This window comes from Botryllus schlosseri, chromosome 3, assembly GCF_051294905.1.
Source record: "Botryllus schlosseri isolate E-star chromosome 3, Bs_hap1, whole genome shotgun sequence".
Classification (NCBI taxonomy): Eukaryota; Metazoa; Chordata; class Ascidiacea; order Stolidobranchia; family Styelidae; genus Botryllus; species Botryllus schlosseri.
In genome coordinates, this window is record NC_137238.1 from 32,704,724 (window position 1) to 32,719,155 (window position 14,432).

General features: G+C 40.9%; 1 protein-coding gene across 1 annotated transcript in view; it reads left to right on the forward strand.

Annotated features, from left to right (window-relative positions):
* LOC145436560 (uncharacterized) overlaps window positions 1-14,432 on the forward strand; it is a 164,858-nt gene that overhangs the window by 38,386 nt on the left and 112,040 nt on the right. Inside the window, exons 16-23 of the mRNA XM_080313922.1 lie at window positions 1,448-1,693; window positions 1,764-1,886; window positions 1,994-2,239; window positions 2,312-2,434; window positions 2,574-2,819; window positions 3,162-3,284; window positions 6,727-7,194; window positions 13,873-13,985. Of these exons, the coding sequence (XP_080170048.1) occupies window positions 1,448-1,693; window positions 1,764-1,886; window positions 1,994-2,239; window positions 2,312-2,434; window positions 2,574-2,819; window positions 3,162-3,284; window positions 6,727-7,194; window positions 13,873-13,985 (1,688 nt within the window). The remainder of the gene's footprint in view (window positions 1-1,447; window positions 1,694-1,763; window positions 1,887-1,993; window positions 2,240-2,311; window positions 2,435-2,573; window positions 2,820-3,161; window positions 3,285-6,726; window positions 7,195-13,872; window positions 13,986-14,432) is intronic.

Sequence of the window (14,432 nt, forward strand, 5' to 3'; positions counted from 1 at the left end):
TCTGAATATGTGAGCTGAGAGGACAAGAAATTGATAGCGATATATATATGCAATTCCCGATCCTATTGACCGATTTTACTATGTTTTTGCACCTCGCGCCGGCTCCTGGCTTCCTGGCAAAAGCGAACAACGTAATTGGGGGTTGGTTTATCACCCTATGGGAGCCCCAGAATCCAGTTTTTTGGGGGGCCTGACGAAGAGCTGTATCGTTCCTGCCAACGGGTATACGCCCGAAGATGTTTTATTATTAGAGAGAGGTCCTACCTTTTCAAACACACCTCACTCAGCTCTACCTGTAAATCTGATTACGTGAGCAGAGAGAGGATAGAAATTGATAGCAATATATATGTAATTCGCGATCATATTGACCAATTCGATCATGAATTATATTAATATTTCGCGCCTCGCGCGTTTAGACGAGAAAAGCGGACTCAGCAAACGCCCTCAACGTAGATGATAAGTAGCGGTAATCAGCGTATAGTCTGAGGGGTCCGGGGGCCTCACCCTCCAGAACTTTTGTTTATCATCATATGGGGGGCAAGACCTACGTTTTGAGGGGGCTGACGAAGTGCTGTTACGTCCCTGGTCATCATCACCCATAAGTATGAACTGGCATGTCTAAAAAAGAAAGCCAAAAGCTGAAATTCAAAGAAGGTTAGGAGGACTAAACAATTGTTTATAGGAGTCAGGGAACTGTCTTTGTAGTAGTTAGAGCCGAGCAGGTCGCCGTGTTTATGGAGTATAATTTAAGTGAGTCTTATAGCAAAAATACGAACACATACACTCGGTCAAAGGAGGGTGAATTTCCGAATAACAACAAAACTATTTAGCAAAGCCGCACACTGCTCCGAAGGGAGCGACGAAGACAATAAGCTTTGTAGTATATCGAATACATTTTAATGTTTTGATAGGAAAACGCGGATAGGGGTTTAAATACAGTTTAAAATGTATCATGTATTACATTGTTTCGAAATGTGACGGCATATAAAAAAATAATTTTTGGTAATTAAACCTCATTTTTATATTCCCTAATATCAACACATCCACTGAGCAGCGTTTATTACCAGTGTCAATTTAGAAATAAAGTAAATACGCTGGAGAATACGGCTAAATTTTTTGACTCGACCCGCCAACTTATTTTCTGCTTCTCATTAATTGCCCACCCCTGTTCTACATCCTAATTTTTTCAGATTTCAATGAATGTTACAACAATATACATAATTGTCATTCTAATAATTCTAATGCCACCTGCATCAATGGATTCATTGTCATTGCATATGCCCTCGGGTTCATTGGAAATGGGGACTCATGTGATGGTAAATTGTTGTAAATGACGTAAATGTTTCGTTATAACAATACATCAAAATATTATTTAATGTTTGATGGTATTTTCAGTTGAAGAATTTGTATGTGCAATTATCAATCATATCTTCTTTACTTATTTTAGATGTAGACGAGTGTAAAGAAGAAATTCGTAACTGTTATTCTAACGCAACTTGCGGCAACACGGATGGCTCGTTTCGCTGCGATTGTGACATGGGTTTTACCGAAAATGGCGAATCGTGTACAGACATTGACGAATGTGTCGAAGGCATTCAACAATGCCATACTAATGCAACATGTTACAATCATGAAGGTTCTTACAATTGCGAATGCGACACTGGGTATTCTGGAAACGGGAAATCGTGTACAGGTATTATAAAGGACCATATATGAATATCTAATGAAGGCCTGTACCTCGTTCGATATCCCGGTTTCTTCAGATATCAATGAATGTTTCAACAATATACACAATTGCCATTTGTATGCCACCTGCATCAACAACGATGGATTCTTTATTTGCGAATGCGATCCCGGATTTGCGGGAAGTGGGGAATCCTGCAATGGTAATTTTCAAATGAGAACGAAAACGCAAATATTTTTGAATATCGTAAAATGTATTCCTCGGAATAACTTTCTGAATATTTAAAGTATTTTTCACGACATATCTTAGATGTGGATGAATGTTCGGAAGCACATCATATCTGTCATTACAACGCCACATGCACGAACACTGAGGGCTCGTTCCTTTGCGAATGTGGTGTCGGATATACCGGAGATGGGGAATCGTGCGATGATATCGATGAATGCGTCGATGGATTTCATGAATGCCATTCTAATGCCACATGTACCAACGATGACGGATATTACATTTGTGAATGCGACAACGGATATTCCGGAAATGGGAAATCTTGTACAGGTATCATAAATGACTATTACCATAGGAGTTTGTAATACACATTTCATTGCGTGCGTATCCTGATTTCTACAGATATCAATGAATGCTCAAACAATCTACATAATTGTAACTCCAATGCCACCTGCATCAACAATGACGGATTCTTTGTCTGTGTATGTGACGTTGGATTTACAGGAAACGGGGAATTATGTTCAGGTTAGTTGTAAATGACGTAATCATTCTTTAATAATGATAGTTTATGCTTATGACATATTGTATGGAATAGTTGTAAGTCAGTTTAGTTTAGATGCATCCCAGTATTAAATATTCAAATCTTGAATATTCACCATTTTAGATGTTGATGAATGTTTGGAGGGGTATCAACTCTGTGACATCAACGCAAATTGCCTCAACACTGATGGATCTTTCTTTTGTGAATGTGATATTGGATATACAGGAAACAGAGAATCGTGTACGGATATTGATGAATGCGTCGAAATTGTTAATGATTGCCATTTTAATGCAACATGTTCCAACCATATCGGATCCTACATGTGTGAATGTAACGTCGGTTATAGTGGGGATGGAAAATTATGTCAAGGTTTGTTCTGCATTAAATTGCCTGTAATTGCACTGTCTTGTATCATGTGAAGCGGGAAAACCTTGGCTAAAACATAAATCCAATCTTTTCAGTTTGAAAAGGGTTTAGTCCAGTGGTTCCTAACCTTACTTCTTACCTTCCCTTTGCTAGAATGAGATGCTAGCATTGAGTCGCTTTTCTATCAGCAATATTCACAGAACGTTTTAATATATTCGTCTCCTTCTTCGCCAAAATCTCCTCCATGCGGGGACGGGGGTTGAATCACTACTGTCCTGAATTTTAACCAAGCATCTTCTGATACCTCATATCTAAATATAATCTAAATTTTGGAATGTGCTGCAGATATCGACGAATGCTCTGATGAGTCACATAATTGCCACTTGAATGCATCTTGCGTCAATGGGGAAGGATCCTACATATGTGGATGTGACTTCGGATTTAGTGGAGATGGCATTAATTGTGCAGGTGACTGACACTGTTGAATGTTGATTGTTTCTTAAACTATCCAAAGCTACGGATTATATTGAATCGATGACTCGTCATGTAAGTATTGGGAATATAAACCAGTGGTTCTCAACCTTTTTCACCTCGCTGACCGGTAAAATTTGAAAAAATATTCGACGGACCGGTAGACTTTCAAAAATTGAAATCAACCCAAAATGTAAAGTATGCATCCGGTTTTTGCAAGCATATGGCGCTACAGATTCGCATTTAGAGGGCTTTGATAATATTTTGTTCACGATGGCAACCATGTGATTTTACGGTAGTGAGTCTGCTGATTCCAGGTAAAATGCCCTACCGCCGAGAGTCGTTTACAGTCTTTCGCGCCGAAGGCCGTGGGTTTAACCGACCACGCCAAATCGAATAATATACTTCTATTCGACAATATCCGGAGAATAAGCGTTTTGGAGTCGAATCAAACACCTTGATGTACTACCTAGCTCATTGCCTACTACCACCAGACTTAGGCTACTGTGAATACAATGCGCCGCACAAAAATACCTGACAATAGCTATACCGGCTATCCACCAGTGTTGGGATGACTCGAGTCATGACTTGACTCGAGTCACTTAGCTAAAATGACTTGTGACTTGACTCGGCGTATCAGAAATGTGGATTGACTCGTGACTCGGGGCAAAATGAACGAGTCAATTTCAAGTCATCAACTAATCGGTGTCGATAAAAATCTCTCTCTTTTGCATATGGTCAGATTGTTCGCAAAACGCTGGTGTAGCCCGTGAGAGCGACCAATCATTCAATGATCGTGCGTTTTACTGAGCCTCCATTGTTCTCTCACAAATAAATTTACCGCTAACGAAGTTATTGAAGCTTAGAGCTTTTGTTGTCGTAAACTAGTATGGTGAAGTAATTTAATAGCAAAATGTCTGTTTCTGTTCTCTGTGATTACCTTAGCCAAACCTCTTGTCATATTGAAATTGAATTCGAATTTAGTTTATGTAGTCCTCAACCATTGGCGTAGGCTCGAATTGTATCATATCAATTCCTAAATGGGTAGTGTATTGCATCTTATCAATTCGTTCTCTACTCTCTATTTTGGCTGAGAACTATAAACTGAGGCTATGCAATTAGTTACGTAGTTTTACAGTTCTACGCATTTGTGAGCGATACAGCGCCTTCTTGTGTGTATATTTCCTCTATATCCGTTCATCGGTTCACAATCAATGACCACTCAATCTGTATTTCAGACAGCTAGTAAAATGCAATGACGTAATCATGCCTCATACATTGAAAGGGCAACTTGACTTGAATTGTGACTTGACTCGTGACTTGACTTGACTTGACTCGAGTCACCTCCAAAACTCGAGTGACTTGACTTGACTCGAGTCACCTTCGAAAATCGATTGACTTGACTTGACTCGAGTCAAAATGTGTAATGACTCGAAATGACTCGTGACTCGAAGGTAGTGACTTGATCCCAACACTGCTATCCACAACATCAGGGCCGAAAAAGCACTTCATCAGCCCACTCTCGAAAAGCGTTGGCATCGGGCACGCACCAGATGATAAGCCAGACCCCACATTGGGATGGATGTTATTACCAGTCCTTGTGAGCCCATTCATTCTACTCAGTGCAGGCAGAGAATTTATGCTAGTCACGCCAAGCGCGAGAATTTTCAATAATTCATGACTGAATGGGTCAATAATATTGGTAATTGCATATATATTGCAACAAATTTGTATCGACCCAAAATTATCAGATTTACCGGTAGAAGTGAGTGAGTTATCGTCTTGGAAAATGAAGGGCATGTACTTATAGCATCTGAACATATTTGGGCGGGCGCCTTGTCGTAAATCTTCGTTGAATGTCATGAATTCGTGACCTACTGTCTGTTATATAGTGAATCGAATATATATTAAAATCACCCAAACATACTAAATTAAAAGACGGGCATGATTCCAAATTGGCATTTCTCACTGGCAAATAATTTTTCTCTGTGGGATGGCACAGATTGCCAGGACAGCAAAATTCGGCGCCAGCCATTTAGGCGCCTGCACAAGCCTATTTTTATCAAAGTTTTCGGTCAACAAAGGGAAGTCCTTTTCGGATCAGGTTTTCTTGTTGCGGAATTTTTGGCACAACTTTCAGAGTCCCATTATGTGTTGTTGAGTCGCGGCACGGTAACGACTGACGACGAAATGCTTATTTCTATAGATCATGTGTATAGTTCTTGGAGAAGGTCACCCAATAGGCGAGACATTTAGTGACACTAAATCGCGCAAAGCGCGAAAAAAATTTAAAAAATGTTGGATGGGGTTTTAAAAAATAATCTATAATTTATGGTCATTGGCGAAATAATTTGGGGTATTTGTCGCTCGCACGTCGTCAAATGTACGTCTTGAACTTCAAGTCAAATCGAACACGTTTCCAGCCCTAATGTCACCACACGAAGCTTTGAATCAGTTTGAAATTTGATGGTTCATTTATTTTATCAATGGATTTTTTTTATCATCTTTAAATTAAGGTATAAAAGTGTAATATACGTGGCGGACCGGCACCGGTCCGCGGACCGGCGGTTGAGAACCACTGATATAAATTATATTCACGTATAGTTGGACAGGAGTGGCAGATTAGCCTTATGATGTATTTTGATTTTCTTTTATTTGCATAAATATTGTTAGTTATGAATACATTTGTGGTATTTAATTTGTGCTGAGCTAGAAATCGTTGCAGTTTCTTCTCCATAGCTAACACCATTGTCCGCTGACCAGGCACCTTATATTTGGTTTTGATGTTGTCACAAAGATATTGAAATCACCGAATTCACGAAAACAATATACAGAGCTGGTAGTGGGAATGTTATTAACAACGGCAAGGTCGAGAAGCTATACTCTAATGAACGATGGCATCTCTGTTGCCACGAGCGTAAAATATGGACGTTTTCACTTTACATTATATTCATGATAACATGGCGCAATGGAGGGTGGAAAGGGTTTGAACTGCGGAGAGTTTTCTCTTTCCTCTGTCGAATAATTTCCACCACTTTTTTCAAGTTCATTCATGTATGAGGCAGCTTCTATAGAACCTGGTTCAACTACTATCTTCGTTACGACCGAAATACCCACCGCCGCCATTGATACCACAGCCCCTGTTTACGAGACAACGAACATTTCTGATCCCACCACTGCACTGTTATCACCGGTGTTGAAACGACTACATTTGAAACCACTCATCCTTAACGAGTGTCAGGCTATCTCGGTGATGCTACTAAAGTTATTGTTACGAAAACATCATTATATGACCTCACAGAATAACACAATCCCTGCTACAATAGAAACAACGGCTCCGTTCACCACCAAAACATACCTGTTGTAACAACGCCCACTGAAAGTGAAGCGGATATTACTTTATCGAGATTTACAAGAAGAGCGGTATTTATTGTTCTAGCAACCGAATCGGATGAATCAACCACTGTCATCAGTTTACAATCAACCACAGCCAACCTGAAGGAATCAACCGCTACAGATACTATTCGTGAATCCACCCTGACATCAGTTACGCAGGGAACATCTGCGCCTGTGACCATTTCAACGGCAGAACTGGAATCTACTACTATCCCTACCATGAAATCAACCAGTGAGAGTACTATTCCTATAACATTCAAGCCTGAAGGCGTTTCTACGACTCCTGCCACCACCACTGAAAGAACAACAAAATACACGGCAACCTCGACAACTGTAATCTTGACCACTACTAACCTGGCATCTACAACAGATTCACAAACTTCTACCACCATCACATCGTCAGTAGCACAGTCAACTGCCACTACTATCTCAACGGCTTTACCAATCACAACAGTGTATAGTGTTTTCAACCAAACATCAGCCACAGCAGAAGGCGAAGCTCCTGAACCAGGTATGCTTGTTATTCAATGTATATTTACCATCTTCTCCCGCTGATACAATAAATGAAATTTGACTGCGGTGAACCGAATATGGCTCTATAGCAGAGGTCTCAAGCTCAAATGTGCTCACGGGCCCATTTCCTGCTTTTTGATTGCGCCGCGGGCCGCAGCACCAATACTGAGGGATTCAATGTATTTTCAAGTAGGCCTTATTTGACTGAACCTTGCAGACTGACATTCTACACCAGTGGTTCTTAACCTTGCCCCCAGCGCCCCCCAGGGGGCGCTGGCGATGTTGAAGGGGGGCGGAAACGCTCAGGGGGCGATATGGGGGGCGCTGGGCTCAGGGGGGCGGTATGGGGGGCGCTGGAGAAAAAGGCTTCGCAGTAGATGATGCGGTGATAGGACATATCCTTAATGAGTATTCAGAGCAAATTATCAACGAAAACTTCGTTACATATAGCCTTCAAAATACATATATGGTTAATTGTCCATGGGCGCCTAAAAAACTGACACCGAATGTTCATGTCTTGGCAATCTGAACCCTAGAAGACGAATTCCATCTGGCAGGGAAAAATTATATGTCAGTGAAGAAATACCAATCTGAAATCGTGTGCGTCTTTTAGTTTAGTACGATTGGGCGACAGGGATATTCCTGTTGGGCGATATCCCCATTGAGTGATTCTATATTTTTTGATATTGCAGACAGGGGGTCACGAAATAACATCATGCAACGAAGTCATACCAACGGGTTCGCCCGCGCGAATATGTTTAATTATTAGTAACGGGCCCTACAGTTTCCAAGAAACCTCACAATGTTCGCTTCAAGTTTTGATGAGTCTGCGCACACTCAACAACTCACTGCGCTGACCCCTGGACAACAGTGCGTATCGACTAAAAAAAGGTATTAACTTCGGATTTGTTGTGCGCAACGTAGATTTTCTGTGCGCAGAGACCGTGTCAGCACTGCGCACGTGCGCAGCTTAGAGGGAACATTGCACCTCCCTCAGCTCTACCGGTAAATGTGTTTACGTGAGGAGAGAGAGGATAAAAATTAATCTCAATTTACATGCAATTTCCGACGATATTGACCAATTCAATCATTAATAGCTGCCTCAGTAAATGGACACCCAATGTAGATACCTAACAGGGTTTCAGCAAATAGAGGACAGCCTAATGGGGGTCTGAGAGTGAAGTCCCCCGGAAGCTCGGTTTATCACCCGATGGGCGCCCAGGACCACCGTTTTTTGTTTGGGGGGGGGGGGGGTGGCGAAGTGCTGTTACGGCCCTGGTGACGAATAATTGTGCCTGCGGGCACGCCCGAATATGTTTAATTATTAATTACGTGCCCTTTATCTTCCCATACAACAGCTCACTCAGTTTATCGCGACGTATATATGTAATTGCCACCTATTCATTCGTGCATTATAGAAAATTTTGGTACCCAGGGTGACCAGGCCACACAAACTTTGCTGACCATCGAAATCACGATAGGGGGTTCGTGGAGGCGAAGCCCTCAGAAGTTCGGTTCATCACGCTATGGGTGCGCAAGGCAATCGTTTTTAGGGGGTTGACGAAATGCTGTTACGGCCCTCCCTCTTACTCATTGTCTTTATTACATTCCTTACATTATGAAGTTTGGGGGGGCGCTGGAGCACGATAATTTTTGAAAGGGGGCGCTGGAGGAAAAAAGGTTAAGAACCACTGTTCTACACACATCGTGAAAATGTGATTCACTATTGTGAATTCACGCCTGGCATGAAAAAAATAATAATTCAAGATACTTGAGTTAAATTGTTGCTATACTTGGCATAGTAGTTGTATATTTAGATGTAGACACCATGTAAGAGTAGGCTACACCTGCTTCATGACATCGTAAAAACTGTCACGCTAAAATTATGTAGCTAGCGGGCATTTGACGTAGTGTCACAATTATAGGTAGAATATTTTAGAATTTAAAAAATATTGATCTGATATCAGATCATTGGAGCAGTGCAGCGTGATTCGGGTTTCGGACATACTCCCGATAACTAGGCTATTACATCATCATGTCATTATCAAAGTCAAATTAAATCGGCGTTAAATTTACCTTCGAATATTGGAACAGATCTATAACAAATTGAATATATAGATTACTCTGCCATAGCAATAGAAATGTTCATTGGTTCACTGGTGTTCATTGGTGTTACAGCTGTGAAGCGTATATTACGAAGAGACGTTATACTCGCCGCATTTAATTAGCGATAATAACCAGGATAAATATACCCAAGATGGCACAGGATGTAACTAACTACACATCAAGATATCTAAATTAGCTACGCATCGCAAACTAAGACCTTTTGATACATTACCATTACCCATGCCAGTTTGATAGTTTGTTGCGTCTGTGGTTGTACCAAGCCACGGCGTTCCGAGTCGCAATAAGTCCTCTGATTGTAACGTTTGACGCGACTCAGCTAGAGTCATTTTCATTTTCATACATTAAGTCCGAGTTCGAGTAATTCTACAAAAGGTCTCGCCCAGGTTCAAATCACAATTTTCAGTCACGAATCATCAACGGGCCATATTTTACCATCATAAACAAGTAATCTGACGCAATAGTTGACTTTCTATTGCGTGGTAACTTTTGTAAGTGATGTAATGTTGAAGATAAATGAGTAGTTTCAGGCTTCTGGAGTAGTTTTGAAGCGAATTTCCAGTTGTTATTATTTTGAAAAATATTCGAAATCCAAATTGCCATTGCAGGCCGCACAAAAGGGTCTGGCGGGCCGCGTGTTTGAGACCTCTGCCCTATAGTAATTCGAAGACATATAGTGAACTATATGGACTTTTATGTTATATTGGCATCGGTGTCCAACTTCGATACTAGTTTTTTTTTCTTCATTTTTCTGCATTCACCAATTACACTGTGCTGCGTTAATTTTGAGGTTACTAAAGTATGTTCTTAGTGTACTTTTTGATGAAGAATTCAAAACCGTTATCCGTTTTCTTCAATCGGCCCTTTTTTTGGCAAATTGCCTTTGAATTTTCGAAAACCCCGGTTTTTAGCGTTATGCGATTGAGATTTGTGACGTCATAAAAATGATTTAGCAGTGAAGTTTTGATGAAAAGTTTAGAAAATATTCCAATTATGACGAAGACCTTTCCATAGTATACTGTCAAGATGTTTCAAGATTAATTGCAGCTCTGGGCATAGTCTGCAGTTCGGTAGAACGGCGATTGTTTTTGGACTCAACTCTTTAGAGCAGGGGTGTCAAACTCATCTGACGTCGCGGGCCGGATTCAACACTTCAGATCGCTCGCGGCCAGCACCAAAATTCTTCAATCCCAAAATGCCTCAAAATCCATGCTCTCGATTTTCATTTGTATTACATTATATTACGGAACTTGGGGGTACTATTCCCGAATTTGACCCAGATTTTGTGTGAAGCGTTTTTTTAGGCAACCCGACAATTTTATCATTAAGCGAGTGAGATTTGAAAAAAGTTATTTCTGAACTATCCTACTGTTGGTGCTTAAAGAGGGATCAACATATAACTGCACACACGTAGGAAAATCTTTGAAGGGACATTTTTGTCGGCATTAATCCTTTGTATCTTATATTGTTGTTGCATTTATCGTCGGAATATCATCATATTCCGCACAACGCTTTCTTTGGCTATTTTCAACACTTCGTTTTCATTTCACTCTTCGTACATTGATGCTGGCAGGGATTTCGCATTTAAAGCACATTTGTGATGGCAAGTGTTTACATGTCTAGTGTACTGTAACACATAGGCGCCTACTTTCATTTTTGCATGGGTTGGCGGCCGGTGCGTAGCCAGGGGGGTGTCGAAATCCCCCCTCCTTTTGAAACGCAAAACCCCGTTCCTTTGAAATGACCATTCTGATGCTAATATTATCAGTAATGCGTGCCACGACCAATTAGCGAGATTCGTCTGTGCACCCATATCGCACAATGTAACGCGACGCGATCTCCCGCTGAGATGATTGTAAATTAGGTCATCGATGGCTGAGCGCTCGGCATTCATCGCTGGGCTGGGCAGTAACACGGCGCAACAATTCTGGAACACGAAAGGCACATAAGAATGATGATTAAAAACGCGCGTGGCCAATCAGTAATTATCCTGTGCCGCCAATACAATGGGTTTTTACTTGGTATTGAGTAGCTCGCATCGCGACAATTTGTTGCTGATTATAACATCGATTTTGACTGCATTACTGCATTTCCCGATTACGTTTGCAAAGCATAATGGGATTAATATTATGGGCGCTGGAATAAATTCCAAATAGCAGGTGCACACAATAAAACACTGTTCAGGCGCGCACAATAAAACACTGTTCAACTTTGCGCTCCGAAACTATTTATGACAACAATGGTTCACAAAATATTTTAAACGCGGCTTGCGGCCCTCATCGATGCAAATATTGCAATTTAATTTGTAGAAGGTGAACGTATATTTGGTCGTCAAATAGCGATAGATGCTGTTTCTCAGATGGCGCGATGAATTCTACGTTTCTACCGATGAGGTCGAATCTGTACATCTGATAAGGATCGTTAGTTTGCTGAAATCAGCATCAGTACCCTGTGCGAGATACATAGTAGTGATCAATTTTATCGGACTGTACAGTGTACAATCGGCCGGCAAGGTTGGGCTGATAAAGAAATTGCAGACATGCCGCACACCCGCAATAGTTACAATTACATGGTGCGCTACACCAAAACACGCAGATTCGGCAATAGCAACGAGAACAAATTGTTTGGACGCTGGCATAAGTTTTAATCAAAAAGATACATAGACACAAACAATGTTACACTCAAAGATCGTTACTGTTTGGCGAAATTGTTTCTGCGGACGGGTAGTAGGCCTGCATGCGGACTTGCTGAATCAAACCACAGACGATAGTGCACAACTGCACAATGCACCTGTACAGTGCACATGCGATATCGATGACCCATTTCGCATACAAATGATTTTCGCTAATTTGCATAACTTAGCATCGATAATACAAATTAGTGAATTGGCATTTCAAAAGGACGGAATTTCTAGTTATGAATGAGAAACTCCCTGGCTACGCACTTAGGGTTTTAATACCGACAGCGCGCTAGTTTAATATCAGCCCGAAGCCTACGGCCAACGTATAGGCTCCGATTAGCCAGTCGAATTTGATCGAAAAATGGTGCGTTTTTAATTATACACGTGCTATTGCAGCAAAAGCAAGATGGGCGCAAGCCGCGACCTTAACAATAGAAATACAAATCCCAAAGGTTTAAAATTCGATACGTGATATCGTTGCGCTCGATAGAGTCCGTCCAGCAATGAAGTTTATCGGAAGATAGAAGGTTCCCGTTCAAACTAAGCAGACAAATTCAGAATTTGCGCCGCCGAGAATCTCGTGTTGCATCAATATTTGACAACGTAACTCAACGCCATGCACTGAACGATGCGCAGTATTATTATCAAATCAAACACTGACAAGTGACACTGAGGGAATACGAGTGTATAAAGCAGACAAGACTTAGTAACCAACAGATGATAGCAACAGGAATGCGCGCATCTAATCAGTAATTCCACCACCTACGTACAGCACAACGGGGTTCCGACTTCCGAGACTGACATCGCGACAATTGTTAGCTCATTATAACTACGTTTGAGCAGCATTGTTGCATTTCCTGATAAAAGTTGTCAAAGCCTTGTTAGAGTAATGAATATGCGCAGGAATGGTTTTCAATTCGCGGGCACCGGGCAGCGGGCATACACTAAGACACTGGCCTATTTCGCGCTCCAAGCCTCCAATTAGAGACTATCACGGAATTTTGTAAACGAATATGGGCGCATAACACTATTTAATTAAGCAAGTAGAATGTGAATTCGCTCGTCTGGTCGATAGAGAAAATGGTGTTTCTCATCGCAATCGTGTCGAAATCGACGTCGTAAACGAGGGTCCTTCGATTGTCTGACTACTAATCACGGATTACAATTTATTGGGGCGTTTTAAGCACAAGTTCGTCGTCGCTAACGAAGCTGAGTTCTCCATTATTCTCGCGCGTATCGGTTAATTGTAAATAATTGGTATTTAAGCGCCATCACGGACTCGCTAATTGACAGCGCTGATGATTTGAAATCGCAGACGGCGGCCGTTTAATCTTATTGTATGGGGTGGCCGCCACCCCATAAATGTGTCATGGGGTCGCTGCGCCACCCCACCAACCCGTAACTCGGCGCCTATGGTGTAACATATTAACCTCTACCTTTATCTGTTAGGTTGGGCACACTTGGACAAAATTATGCTTTCTTGGTTAGTTCTAAGTGCCTTTATGTCAACTGTGTTGCTATATTTTTGTAATATATAAAACGTCTGCCATTGCAGAAACCACGAATTCAAATAAAAATACCATCTTGCAAAATGGACGACATGCATGACCAATTAGGCTAACACAGAAATTAGTTTCTTTGTGTACAATAATGACCTAAGCTAGCATAATTGAATATGTGATGTCAAAAAAACTTGACCTGATTGACAAAAACTGCTTGCATTTCTGAAGTCAGCGCCACAAATTGATTAAGAAACAGTTAAAACATCTTTGACCTTCGAAAATAATATTCAAACGCAGCACAGCGTTATAGGTGGATATATAAGACTAGCTATATTTCCAAATTTCCTTGCTTATCGATTTATGTCCGCAGCCATCACTCAGATGGAGTTTGAGATGACCTTGGCAGTTGAAACCTGTACCGAAGAGATACGCAACAGGACAAGCGGAGAATTTACGAAGGCCGTCGAACTTTTCACCTCTATAGTGAGTGACACTGCCATACATATTATGGTTTATAGCATCATACTATTTGATTAAAACTGCAAGAAACTACAACATAATAAAGAATGCAGCGTACCGAATTAAAAACAAATATTTCAGCAGAAAATTATTTTGTTCAAATGCTAATATTGATAATGATGATATTAATAAATAGCAGTCGTGGACTAAGGATAAAATTGTAAAGGCAAAATGTCTTCATGCTTTTCTAAAACATTTTTGGCGGGTTATCATGAAATAAAGCTTAGAAGTCACTACTCAAGTATTTAACCCCGGAGTTTTGTTACGATGACGCCAATTTGAAGCTTCATCATACCATTTGTCCATGATGTATTTTCGGTGAAATATAGCTATACAATATCCCATCGCATCAAAACTATAGTTTATGTATAATTCGAATTGAGGCAATATTAGCAAACAAGTTGATGTAAA